Source organism: Sinohyriopsis cumingii, chromosome 2, assembly GCF_028554795.1.
Source record: "Sinohyriopsis cumingii isolate HCF-2022 chromosome 2, ASM2855479v2, whole genome shotgun sequence".
Lineage (NCBI taxonomy): Eukaryota > Metazoa > Mollusca > Bivalvia > Unionida > Unionidae > Sinohyriopsis > Sinohyriopsis cumingii.
The window spans coordinates 56,023,780-56,038,873 of record NC_142962.1 but is presented as its reverse complement, the minus strand read 5'-3'; the positions used below and the strand labels follow the sequence as shown (position 1 = coordinate 56,038,873).

The 15,094-nt window shown below is 33.7% G+C and overlaps 1 protein-coding gene across 3 annotated transcripts in view; it reads left to right on the top strand.

The window, feature by feature from the left end:
- LOC149804909 (golgin subfamily A member 5-like) overlaps positions 1 to 8,771 on the top strand; it is a 63,687-nt gene extending 54,916 nt beyond the window's left edge. For all 3 annotated transcript variants that reach the window (XM_089945782.1, XM_089945776.1, XM_089945771.1), the window contains exons 14-15: positions 3,493 to 3,556; positions 4,762 to 8,771. In XM_089945782.1, coding sequence (XP_089801908.1) covers positions 3,493 to 3,556; positions 4,762 to 4,866 — 169 coding nt within the window. In that variant the 3' untranslated portion in view covers positions 4,867 to 8,771. The remainder of the gene's footprint in view (positions 1 to 3,492; positions 3,557 to 4,761) is intronic.
- The last annotated feature ends 6,323 nt before the right edge of the window (positions 8,772 to 15,094 follow it).

Here is a 15,094-nt window from a genome sequence, read left to right as displayed (position 1 = left end):
GATCGAATGGATAGCCAGTGTAGGGTACAGAGCAGTGGGGAGGTGTGCTCTGATCGTGGTACTCTAAGTATGATCCGAGCAGCTGTGTTTTGAACTTTTTGAAGTTTCTGGAGTAGATATTGAGATGAACCAGACAGAATTGAGTTACAATAGTCCAGTCTTGAAAGTACTAGTGAACACACAAGTGTTTTAGAGGCATCAACTGAAAGATATTTGCGAATTGAGCTGATGCGTCTCAGCTCAAGATATGCAGCCTTGCATATGTTCATGACATGTTGGTGCAATGTGAGAGTACTGCCCAGAGTAACACCTAAGTTTCGTACTGATTGTGTGAATTTAATGTTGGCGTTGCTGATATTTATTGTTTTAGGTAAAGGATGTGAATGAGAAAGTCTTTGTGTTGTGATCAGAATGGCCTCAGTTTTATCATCATTCATCTGCAGCTTGTTACAAGTCATCAATGATTTCACATCACAAATGCACCTCTCTACACCTTGGATGGTATCATCAACTTCATTTGGGTGGCTAGATTTGTATATTTGCGTGTCATCAGCGTACAATTGATGAGACACTGGATGATGATCTATGACACTTGAGAGCGACTGAGTGTACAGAATGAAGAGAACAGGTCCAAGAACAGACCCCTGTGGAACACCACAACATAGATCAACTGGATTGGAGTGTATTCCATTTGCAGATACAATTTGTATCCTGTTGACCAAGTAGGACTTGAACCACAGTAAGGCTGTATCATGAATGCCAAATACATGCTGGAGACGGTGAAGTAATATATCATGTGTATTGTGTCAAATGCTGCAGACAAATCAAGGAGGGTGAGGACTGTAATCTTTCCGCTATCCAACGCAGAGAGAATGTCATTAACTACTTTTAGACGAGTAGTTTCAGTATTGTGGCAAGGGTGATATGCAGATTGTACATTGCTAAAAAGACTGTTTGAATTTAGATGAGATACAAGCTGGGATAGAACAACCTTTTCTAAGATTTTTGAAATGAATGGGAGATTAGAAACTGGGTGGTAGTTCTTTAAATTGTTATGGTCTAGTGTTGGTTTCTTCAGCAGAGGCTTTACAATGGCAGTTTTGAAAAATGATGGGAATTCCCCAGATGAGAGAGAGGTATTAATAATATCAGTTAGTGAAGGCAATACTGGATCTAAGCACTCGAGCAGCAGTGATGTTGGAATTGGATCAAGTTCACATGACTTTGGTGCAGTCTTCATCACGATTGTACGTACGAAATCCATAGAGACAGGTTCAAATGCAGCTAATGGTTGCCGTTCAAATTCTGTATGCCAACTGTATGGTGATGACGAGTCAATTGAAATTGTTGTGTCAAGCTTATCTCTAATGGTTTGTTCTTTGTCACGGAACTAATTTGCAAACATGTCCGGAAGGTCGACTGGAGAGAAGGTAGTTGGAAGTGGTGTTGATTTGTTCCTTGACATTAGTTTGTTAGTAATCTCGAAGAGCTCTTTGCAGCTGGAACTTTCCATGATCTTAGTAGTGTAGTGGGCTGATTTCGCTGCATGGACTATATTTGTGACATTCTTCTTAGCGACTTTATAGATTTGCTTATGAATAGTGAGCCTGGTGGAAAGCCAGAGCCTCTCAGCTTTACGGCGGTCTCTTTTAGCAGTTTGAAGCTGGTCCCTAACACTGCTATACCATGGAGAACACTTTTTAATTGATACTCTGCACTTGGTAGCTGGGGCATGTTTTGTCCAGTAATGAACGCCGACATTTATCGAGTTGTTGTGCAGTAGGAGGTAAGCAAATTGTTAGGTTAGCTTGGATGTCATGCATTAACTTGGTTCTATTTATCATACGGAGGTTTCTCTTAGTAGCAAATAAAGGTGGAGGGTTAGGGACTGATACGTCAAGATGGCATATAATGCAGAGGTTATCTGATGCAAGGTGATGGGATACCAGGGAGGACCATAGAATGTTATCATCAGGTCTATGAAGAATCCAGTCTAAAATGTGACCATGTTTATGGGTGGGTTGGTTAACTGACTGTTTGAGGTTGAAAACATTAATGGAATCTATGAGTTTTGATGTATTTGAGTTTCCAGGACAGTCAAAGTGAAAGTTGAAATCTCCAAGAATAATCAGGTTGCCACCTATCAAATTTCCATAGTCCAGGAGATTCGGAAACTGCTCCAAAAAGAGAGAGTCAGCCAGCTTGTTTTTTCTACTAGGAAGAGGGTGGTATAGGCAGAAAAAATGGACTGACCTTTGCTCCAGAGTGAGTGTGGATTGGATTAGTTCAAACGATTTGTGGTCGAAATTGAATGTTGTGGTGTAGTTCATACGTTTTATCATGGAGTTCTTTGTGATGACAGCAATTCCACCTCTGTGAGAATAAAGGGGGAACGACTTGATGGAGTAACCAGTGGGTGTTAGATCCGCACACTTGGGCTCATCGCCTGATCTTTTTAGCCATGTTTCTGTCAAGAATAATATGTCAATATTTTCGTCGTTGATAAAATTAACTATTTCTGTGTGCTTTTCCGGTGGTCCTTCTGACTGGGCATTGAATAATGCAATGCGCAGAGATATTTCTTGGATAGTTGACATAAAGGTTGACGAATTAATTGGGATTTGAATTAGGTTATCTAAATTAACGGTCGAAATTTTTTTAAATGGGTATGCCAAAATAAGGGAGATAACTGGAATTCTTCTTCTTGTTCTACGCCGGCCAGCTTTGAAACAACGTTTCTTTTTTCGCTTCTGTTTACATTTAGGTAATGATGAATGTAGTCCCAGTTCATTTAGTCTAGAGCACAATGTAGTGTGGAGAGCCAAGGAGTGAACATTTAAAGCAATTAATGAGGGTCCATCGTAGCATAAACGGGTTGGCAGGCGAGTATCACGTGATGGTGGTTTGTTCAAAAACAGTGGAGTAAGACAGCTGAGAAAAAGTCTAATTATTCTCGTTTCCAAAACAAGGAGATGAAGAAACACATACAAATTTAACAGCCAATACATAATGAACACAATAACGAAGATGAAAACAGGCAACAAGCACAAATATCGTGAAAACGGCACTAAAAAACGGAACAGCTGCTTCAAGCCGGTTAAGCGATAGTGGCCATCTTGTACCATAATAATCAACCCTCAACATTTTTCCACCAAATTTGTTCTTGTCTACAACTGTTTCAGACATGATGTGACTGTTCATCCTGAGAACAAGGATTCTATGGCAAGAAGAATCACATGAACCTTGTTCCCATGTCAAGAACCTTATAGTCACATCTCGTCCAAGGACACTTATGGTACCTAATTCAGCCTAAAATGAAAATGATTTCCTAACATCTTGAAAATCTTATCATTTAAGACCGTCAGAAATGGTTTCAGCACTCGGAAGTTAAAAAGAATATATGGTCTTGGATTTCTATCTAGTCTTTTCAATCAATAAGTGCGTTTTTTTTCTTCAAATAATCTACCTTATGAACCATGTTCTCTGTTTCAGTATAAGACTTGGTGTATTCCTTAGACGATATCCTATTGCAAGAGTCTTTGTTATAGTTTACATGGTAAGTAAAGGTCATATTAATTACTCGTACATGGTAAGTAAAGGTCATATTAATTACTCGTACAAATTTTCGGACAGATATATACTTACTAGCGTCAGGGAACATATATTTAATTACCAGTAAACAAAAAAATCTAAACCAATTTTGGGTTGCAAAAATTGTATGCATCAAATCGTATATTTTTGGGAAATCTATTAATTTTGAGCTGCCGTCTCATGGACATTATTATTTTATTTGTTATTATTTATATTTAGAAGAAAACAAAATGTTTTGTTGTTGCAAAATTATTGCAGAATGATTGATCAGAAATATACTGAAGATTAAATTCCCACAAAAAAATAACCAGTTAAAGAATAACATATCAAAATTCACAACCTCTTGTGATGAAAAACAAATATTTAAAAGTTTCATAACTTTCTTTGCGTAGATGCCCAAGTATAAGACAAATAAAATGAATGAGGGTATGCTACTGTACCAGCTGTACAAAAACAAATTGTTATACAAATAAATAGCATACTTTTCATTCCTATCAAGAATCCCATATTGACAAAATTTCAAATATTTATTTTCAGAAGTTTAGATTAAAAAGAAGTACTAAAAGAAAAATGCAACCGTAAATTGACTGTCTGAAATAGAATTAAACAGTAAACATCTATCCTGTATTACTTGATTTCTGTAAAGCAAGATAAAAAAGCAGCATGCAAAATACATTAGAAAATGTTGAGCCGAACATTTCAGTATAATAGAAAATAAACATTAATGTTTTACTATGGTGATTTCAGTGCTTTTAATCAGAAAATCCATTAAAAATTGCAGATACTTTAAAATGTTCGAATCATTATTTGCAGGATTCTGGAGATTCTGGAATGTATCTACCTATAATTAAAGTCCAGGTTGGATTATGAAGTCACCTTTAATTGACCAACTTTGCTTCTTTTTTTTTCTTCACAAAGCACAAATATTTTCATTACTTTATATCTTGAAAAATACTAGTTACTGGTTCTGTGATCCACAAAGTAGTAAAGACAACACAAGTATGTAAAAGTAGTGTTGGGTGTAGTGGCAGTCTCTTGTTAAAAAATTCTTGAATTGCTAAATTTGTAAACTTTTGAAGATATTATAATGTATTGATTCATACTAATTCAGTAGAATTCTATTCACATTCACTTTTCAAAATAAGATTGTATTTTTGTTTTTGGTTTCAGGTTTTGTTACACCTGTGGGTGATGATAGTACTGTTAACGTACCAACCAGAAATTCATGGTGGTCATGATAAATCACCTTTTCCTCAACAGAACCCTGCTCCTTAAGGCAGCTAATCATGGTCTCATTGTGGAATTGATATTCAACTACTGAACCCCATCACAAAAAATTTGGAGTGCGGTATTTGTTCTTAGGCTCACAATTAAACAGTTATGGTTAAAATGTGCAAAAAAACCCAGTAGCATTAAACAAATTCTGAAATGTTTTTGATTGGGGCACATAAATATGAAATTCTGGTAATATTTACATGCAGTTTCCAAGATTTTGTGAGGGTTAAAGTTCAGATTTTGTGCTCATTTAGTTTTGTAAACTTTGGAATATAGCTACATGAAAGGATGACTTCAGCTTGGGCGATTACTCCAAGTTCAGAAAACCAGATTTGCAGTTAAACATACAGATTTCTACCCACAAGTTATCAGATAGCTTGATTTTCAGTTAAACACACAGGCTTATACCTGGAAGTGATAAAATAACTGGATTTGCAATTAAACATACAGTTTTTTTTTTACCTGCAAATGATCAGATAATAGGATTTGCAGTTAAATATACAAACCTGCAAGTGACACTACAAAGCTAACATTGCTCAAGGATAGTCTACACAGAGTCGTTCAGGAAATTTGGAGACCAGCTACCATTTATGACCTACTTTTAAATTTAATATTCAGCTGAAGATACCATTTCATGAAATTGCCAATCAAAGAAAGCTCATTTCAGTTGAAGGTAGGCTTGAGAATTGGGACTAAGGATGATAAATGTCATTCATGCACATTATCATTAATTAGTAAGTGAGGAAAAAATAGACTGTTTATAGCTGGAAGGAATTTCAATCCCTCCAAGAACAGTTTGCATTTTTATTAAAAGACAATTTTTTTTTAAGCTCTATTGGCTTTTGAAAATCAGAGAAGTTGTGTAAAAGGAAACAAGTCAAACCTTAATCCTGAGAGGAAATTATTACAAACCATGGTTGCTGCTTTTATATAGTTTGACAGATTCTGTGTAATATTTGAAACTGTACATTAGTTTCTGTAGTAAATACTCATAAGGTTATTGCTTAAACATTTAATGAGAGCAAAAGACATAAAACATTAAAATATTTAAAATTAAGGTTTCCTTTTTTTAAAGAGATAATATTATTTGCTTGTGATAATAAGAACCAAACATAATTATCACATCAGTATCTTACAGTTTATGTTTATCCCACTGATCCTGTTTAATGTACTGTATTAACCAATCCCTGTAAGAAACCATTATTCTCAATACTTTTAATTCTCCAGTTATTTTCAGTGCCCACCAAAAAGGGCAAGTAATTATCCAGAAATATGACTAAATATTATGTATTTTATCATCATTATTTATTTTTGCCCTCTGGAGTAATTCTGTATAGTTTCCTGTAAATGTATTGATTCATCTTTAAATGTATTGATTCAACTTTCTTCTTCATGTTAGATTGTGTAAAGAATTTACTTTGAGAAAAAGTTTTTATTTTGTTTTAAAGACATAAAGACATTCGCTAATTATAGATAGTTGACCACTATCTGTATTTAAAAATAGATTATGAAATAAGTGACACAGTCATCTGTTAGTGATCTATTGAAAACAACCCAGATACATCTGACTTTATATGAAATACCCTTCCTTAAAACTGCATTGATTATTTTTGTAAATAACAATGTTTCAACAGCTTGTCTTGACACATTTTGAACTGAATATAATGTTTCTCATTTCTTCCCTTGTATTGAATTTTAGAAAACTATGCCTTAGCATGCCATTAATTTTTATGCCCAGCAGAATGATTCTGTACCTTTGCAGAAAAGATTTTTCACTATGCTGTCAGTATATATTATAGTGATTTGTTTGTCTAGATCAGTAAAGTATGCCTGTTCAGGTAATAATTAAATCAAGGATAATGCTATAAAATGTTATGTCCCACATAATTTGTATGGTCATGAATGTTGGCTAACACTACAGATGTGTATTTTTGAAGATCAGTTTTCAGATGTACACAGATTTTTACAATATTCAAGGCTCCCATCTTTGATAGTGGGGTATTCCATGTATTAACTTATGTGACAAAATATTCTTGGTTGAACATGTTCCTATAATACACATTTGGTCAGTTTTGATTGAAAAGGACCTTTCACCGTCTGAAAAACAATGGAAGATAAAGTATACTAATGATGTAAGAAAAAATACAACACTATCTGACTCCTTATTAGGTGAACTAGCAAGGACATATCCTTCAAGAGTCAAGACATTGTCATGTTTTTAAATAATAATTAAAGAGCAACTACTGAAAGATCTATTAATTTCCATTAGGAAGACTATATCTATGTTTTGGTTTGATTCATTTCATGTCAGAGGGCTAAAACATTCTTCAAATGTTTTAAGTGTTTTAATTACCAGATGTAGACACAGTAAGCACTAGTTGCTTATTGTTGGAGAAATATTTAAAATATAAATGAAGGAATATTCCCAAATTTTCCTTTACATTTTCCAAACAGGTAAAATTTAAAGATAAAAATTGATCCTTTTATTTACTTGGAAAAGCTAGGAAAGAAAATCACAGGGCAGAACCAACTTAGATTTCTTGATCAAACTATTTTTTCTTCTTCCTGAGTATACTACAGCTATTGAAATGTATTACGAGTGAGATGCAGTTTTCATTCACAAATTTTACTGGTCAAATGTTCCAGAAAATAACAACAAAGTCATCAGTCACAACAACTAGAAGAACTACTAATGCTACTGCAAAACCAAAAATATATTGTAATAGTACCCAAGAAATTTGACACAGTCCCCCACCCAGCCCATCCACCTCGCCTATTGCTAACAAGATTTAAGTTAGTAATATGAACAATTTACAAACAATTTCTACCAAAGGACAGAAAATCTTCCATTCAGTTTTAAAATCTGACTTTCATTTTTTGTTATCTTTATTTTCCTTTTCCTGTTGTCAAATCTAAATTTGTGAGCTCTGTACCCGATCTTAGCCTGGTTAGCTGAGTGATGGGTGATGGGTAATTATACATTTTTCATGGTGGTATGTCCAATTTACTGAATAAAGTTTAAAAATAAAAAATATATGACACCTTTTGAGCTGGTAGTAGAATAACTGAAACATAACACTACCAACTGACACCATCATTGCAGACCAATCACATGACTGTGATGTGGGCAAAGATTGAACCAGCATATAATGTCATGCCCCAGCAGCCATGCCAAGCCTGGTAAAAAAAGATGATGAGTCTGTGGGTAATTACATCTTAATTACATATAAACAAGCATTAAGAAAGTTACCATTTGAGTGATATAGTTAGGAATGGAGTGATGGAATGTTCAGTTAACAATTTTTTTTAAAGGATAGATGGCAACATAAACACACTGTCGCTTGCACATAACATATTGACAGATTTAAAAACATTTGTGGGCTGAAAAGATGGTGTATTGTGGCCACAACAGTAAATGGCCCTGGGGAGAACACTGGACTGTTGCCTGCTAAAGAGCCCAAAGCTCTTTTGTGTAACACATTTTAATTTCCTTAAAATCGTTCATCAGGATCTTATGTTTTATGTTATTAATTCACATCTTATTAAGTATCTGTTGCTGAATAAAAAAGAAAATTAGTTTTGGAAGTTCATGAAAATGCTTGACAAGAATTGGATTAATTTTGCATGCATATAATTAGGAGATAGACAAACATACTTTAAAGCTGAAATGTGGTAATATTTCTGAAATAAATTAGGAAATGCTATAAATTTCCAATCATATTTACTTAATGATACATTTTTCGTTTTTTAAAATGTGGATAATTTTATCCAATTGTTATACTGCTTCATGTACAGTTGTTTAAGTCTATTTTAGTACACATCGGGAATCTTTCAATGTTTTATCTTTATGGCTGCATAAATTATTAGTTACGCTGGGATGAAAAATAAAACAAAAATCAACATGACTAGTTTCTTGTCTTCATTATATAGAAAGTGCAGAAGAGCTACCAGTGTTAAAATATATGCTAACATGCTACATCATATCGACTTTTTCGTTATTGTTTACAATGTCAGTTTTACTTTCTGGTTTATTAGGTGTCTCTTTTCCCAATAAGTCCATGAATATAATATATGTATATGCATTGATACCTATACCAAATAAATATATATTTGGTCTTTATTTGGCACTCTGGTGAAAATTCAGAGGTTTTTCATTTTTTTGTATTTACATCCTCGTCATATCCTAATACTGCTACAACAAAAAACTTAATATGCAAGTGAATTTTGAAGAAAACTTTACTTTAGTTCATTCTGCACAGCATCATGAGTGATGTACATGTCTGTTTCTGAATTTTCATATCAGTGTCTCAAAATGTAGCTAAAATTACCATTTCGTTTCATGCACAGATGATTTAAACATAATTCATGTCAATATAGAATATAGTACAACACCATTCAATTGACACATGCTGAAAAAGAACTGGTCTGCGTACATGTAATCCACCATGTTCATCCCGAGTTCTGGAAGAGTCCAGTTTTGATACTGCAAAGACATTTCTTAGTTAAACAAATCGACTTTTCCACAGGTCATGGTGGTATGTTTTATGATGTATTTTAGGAGTTGTGTTGCACTCTATGTCAATTCAAACAATGTTGAAAATCTTCATGTGTGATGTGAATTAGTTACTTTTAGCTGTATTTATTTACACTACCTTAAAATTGACTGCAGTCAGATGCCGATATCATTTGCAATAATGGGCAGAACAAACTACATTATGACCACTCAACCAGCAATAGGTTGCTATTAGCAGTGTGGAACGCCCTTATTTAACAAGTCTTTTCATGTTTCTCACATATATGTTTCTTTCATTTAGCCATGTGTAAAATCCATTCTAAATACTGGTGTTAGGCTGTGATTGACTTTATAACGTAACTTTTTAATTATACAGGCAAGCTATGCAGGTCTTAGTATACCTAAACAAATTTGTATTTCATTTGAATACAGAATCCATGACGGTTTGACACTTGCTAGAAAAGTGTCGCCTATATCTAGACATAGGAGACAGGGTGAAAATATAATCACTTGAAAAGAAAGGCAATCAGTTCAATCTGCTCTATATGGTCACTTCCAGTTTCTTTGGGTCTTTAATAAATTGATGGCAGTCATACGTAGAAAAAATATTTGCACAGAATTTCAGATATAGTACATAACAAAAACGAAATGAAGTTTTATACATAAAAGTAATTATTGATTCAATTATTCTTTTGATTAGTGACCTTTAATTTACTCTATATACAGGTTCCTAGATTTGTGAAGAGTCCGTTAAAACAAGTTCAGATCAAGAGAGTCTAACCCAGAAGAGTTTTGCTCATTTGACTCGGACCTTTCAACTCGTTACTTATTAACCCCTTTGCATGACTTCCATGGACCTTGTTTGCTAAGTCTCATGCCAACCTACTGATAGATTGCCCAAAATCAAAGAAAAAAAAAATACAGAATTATATATGTGTTTTTAGAACATGTCCCCACTGCGAAGAAAATATTCCAAAACTTGATCAAAATGTGACAAATTGCTATAATGGCTAGAAAATTTATTCACGTTGTCTACATAGGCATTCAAACATGCATGCCAAATTTCATTTTACTCAGGTGGTTTTTGCTGAAAGTTTTATGCTAATAATATTTCCATCAATAAAAGTACAAAAAAATTAAAGGTCTAAAGAAACTGCACAACTGCAACAAAGTCATGAAAATCTAATCAGGTTATCTACACGTGAATCCAAAGAAGTCTATTAAATTTAATTTGTCCACCTTAATCATGCAGATGAGCTTTTTATCAAAATGTCTTGATCAGAAAGTTAAGAAATGTGCATACAATAATGGAAAATTGCTGCCATGGTCATCTAATCTAATGATTTGTGTATTAATCTTGGATAGTGGCTTTAACACATAGATGAACATGACCATATCAATATACAAGTAAAGGGGGAGCATCAATAAGTAGTGTCTTGTGCCTTTTGAGATGTCTGCTCTAGACACACTAGTTGGATTGGTTGAGGAGTGGTGATGGATTTTAACCTGTGATTAACCATCCAAGGAAAGTAATATACTTGTAGTAATTTTGTAACATGCAAATAGTGGTAAGCTCCGATATTGTATTCTCAAAACTCGTACAGAAAGAAACCTCCCAATATTTTTATTGGAGTATACTAGTATAAATGAAATTTATCGTGCTTACAGAAGACACAAAAAATTGAGAAGATCCTGAATGTCAAACAAGTCTGACTTAATAAAAAAAAGTTATACAATTTCTAAGTTTAGGAACTTTTAACTTCAACCCGAGTTTTGGGTCTCTGTACAGTTTAAAGCAGGATCCAAAATTTAAGGTAGGTGCATACACTATAGATGGAATGTAAGTAATTAAGTATTTAACTCTTACATACCTTTTGAACCCTTCTACTGCTTTGCAGTGGAAGTACTTTTTGATGCCTTTGTCCAATTTGCATATGAGCACATTTAGATACCCATGCAGCATCTGCATAGAAGCATATTTTTGATGCCAGCAATAAACATTGGTCATTTTGAGCTGGTTTATGTAGCACCACCTTGAGGGAAAACTCCCCATTAGAAACTAGAGGCACTAAGGTAAATGACCAATATATCACATTATATGGTGGCTAATTAAAAATACAGTCGTAATCTGTAAATTGGGTTGGATTCTCGCTTATCTAAAATGGAGTCCTTCAACTTCCTTCAGTACTTTTCGAGTTGGGATGATTAGAATTAGGACTATGAAGGTTTCAATAGGTCTAACGTTTGACAGTTTATCAAATTCACATGATTGTAAACAATGAAGTGGTAGATTCATATCTGACATATTCCCAGACATTGTAGGGATATTTTTGAGACTCAGAAAGTGTGTTTTGAGGTTCCAAGAGGGGGGTTGTTGTGTCAGTGCATGTGACCAACAAAAAAGCTGTCATCCAATTGAGAATAAGCAATCTTTTCATATAAGCCTACAGAAAATGATTGGAAATTTAAATATGAGTAAAAATAATAACTTGTCTGTTTTTTTTTTTCTCAAAGCATTTAATACACTTAGATACAGTTGGTAGACTTAGCATTGTCAAGTATCAACACCATACACATATACATGTGCAAACACAACAACCACAGTAAAATTATATGAAAACATACATTAAGTTTCTGTCTTTAAAATCCATTGGATAACAAAATATATGCTGAATTTAATACTAGAGACTGTTGGTACAGGTGTCCAAACATCCCTGCTGGATTCTGTGTGAACCCTGGTCAGAACACTGAGGACTGACTATTTCACTGGGGGAGGTGGGAGAACATAATCATTTCAGGTTTACTGGGAGCTTTACAGGTAATACAGCGGTAATAAACACCTGCATCCAGTACAGGTGTTAATACTTCAGAATTTGATAAAACACTTCACCTTAGCTATTGTCAGGCAATTAAATAATCTCTGAAAGGTGAGCAGGACTGTTTACTGTTAAACACATACTACAAATAACGATTGCAGGCATATATCACTGTGGTCAAGAAATGTACATGTTTTGGGGGTTGCTGAAAAACCTTGGGGCTAAGATTTCAGAAAATCATGTTTTTTTGAAACACAATTGTGTCAGGTGGAGTGTGTTTTTCCAAAATCATGTCTTTCGTTTGACATGGCATGTCATGGCATATAGATTTAGAGGTTGAGAAAGGTCAGCTATGGTTGGTCTCACCTTCACTTGACTTGAAGGTGAATAAATTATCTCGATTTTGAAGCACATACAAAAAATATTTCGAGAAAAATAATGATAGCCATAAAGATCAGAGTTTATTCTTGAATGTATATGACGTAAACAAACTTAAACAAGAGTGCTAAAATGTTCAAATTTGTGTTGCACTTGACATTTACTCTAGTGCTCTACATTTTACAGGAAATCTATTCATACTGAATCATTTAGGTAACAAGTGTTTTATTTATAGTATACTCCACTCTGTGGTTTTGGCACATGACTACTGACAACCTACACAATAACAGATGCTTTGAGGTAAATGGTTAATATAGGATAAATGAGTGTCTAGTACTATTTACAATTAAAGAACAGAATAATCACTGTCAGACTGGAATAGTGAAATAAATCATAAACACAAAGACAACTCAAAACTATAACAAAGTACAAATGGAACCCCTCAAATCAAAACATTCTATCTAAATTTCTTTATAAATGAGTAAATATGTTATATACAAAACAATGGATTATTATTAGCCCAAATTTGTTAAAGTAGGGGTTGTCTTATCATCAAGTATAGGCTTATGAATGGAAAAAATACAGTACTTCAATTAAAGATGCATAAATTATCCATATTATCTACAGATGTAGCACATATTCTCATTGATAATGTAACACTTATTACCTGAAACATTAAACCTCTAGCAAATTACAGTGAAAATGGTCTTTAAAGTATATTAAAGAGACCATACAAAATGTCTTTTATGAACAGGTATTATATATTGAGAGGTCAAAAGTGACTATAAATATAAAAGAAGCAACATGTTCTGCCTTGAGGGGCAACTGCCCATTACACGAGATATCTGTTAATACTGGTTCTTGGTATGTCTTCCCAAAAGAGATAAGTAATAAGAACAATTGAACTATATATTTAAAAAAAAAAATTCATATATCTTTTAGGATATCATTATAGAACATGAAGAATATATGACATATCTATTGTTGCTTCATATCTATGATACATTAACACTGAAGATGGTTTTATAAATCCTGACACGCCAAACCGTACATGAATATATAAGTATTTCAGATTTTTATTGTAAGTTAAAAAGGATATCAGTAAACATCATTTTATTTATATGTCAATGAGGGATGTATGTCTCAATCAGCAAGTGAAACTCTCCATGTTGTTGTCAAGAAACACGGTGTCTATAGATTACAATGATATATTACATACCCTTATCTCATCAGCCTATCAAATCGCTTCACCCACCTTCTGGAAAGCCTTGTTCTGGTGTTACAAAGAAAATGGGGATATTTTCTTCAAATTCTCATTTGGCAAAGATCTAACTGAGCAATGGATTGGTCTGACTGATGGAGACTAACATTACAAGGTTTTATGTGATCTAGATATGCTGGTGTTTATAATGTGTTTTGCCTGCATGCAATTTTATCTGACCAGTGATTAAAAATATGAAGGATTCCACTATAACTGGGATGATTGGCATCTATGCAATTTTTCAGCATACAAAATGTGTTTTTTAACCTACATTCTCCTTTAAACATTTACAAATAGTACAAATCTTGTGTAAAATTTCCATCTGTCTGGAATAATTTTTTTGTACAGAATTACTCTGATGTGAAATGATTTATGTCCAATTAAGGTAATATTCAACGCAAATATAGGAAGTCTAAGTAAGAGTACTGTAGTAGTATTAAAATATAAAACTAATCTAAGGATAACAAAATATTTAACAGTGGTTGCTGAATTCATCTGACAATTTATCCGACTTTATAAATCAAAATAAGAGTGAAAACAAAATTGGGCCAAGGTAAAACAATATTAGAGTCACTAGTGTGATTCACTAGTAGTGTATGCGGAATTCATACTGAAGATTTAAAAGTTTTACCAGTGAAGTAAATCTGATTTGGATTGATTTTGTATTCATTGCATCTGGTTACTTGCAAGCTCATTTGTTTTTTAAAATCCTGAAAAACATGTTTAATGATGACACTGCAATTTTGGGAGGGCTCCAGTGAAACATGCCTGTACTTCCTGTGTTCAAAGATCCCAACAATGTAAACAATACAGCTAGAGGACAGCATTGATTAAATGTCATCATTACTTGTAGATACTACTTCCAAGAGTAAAACATGCAAAGAACCTACCAATGGTTCCATGAGACACCTGCTTAAACACCATGCTATACTGTATCCCCACTATATCTGACTCCAAAACTTGAACACAAAAATTTAACATACATCAGATAAAGTTTTAACACTAGCACTGCCACCAATATCACTGCCCGAACAGTAATACCTGTATCCTGCAATAATAATAGCTGACTTGGTTTAATTATTATCAAAAGACTTGCGTGAAAATATACCAACCAAAGCTTCTGATAACTTAAGACTTTGTAACTTGCTTACAGTATCAAAACTTTAAATTTCTTTAATTTATTATTTTTAAGCTTTCAGCATCTAAGACACATATGATCTGTTCACTGTGGGGCTAAAAAAGCAAGAGAAGAAAGATTGG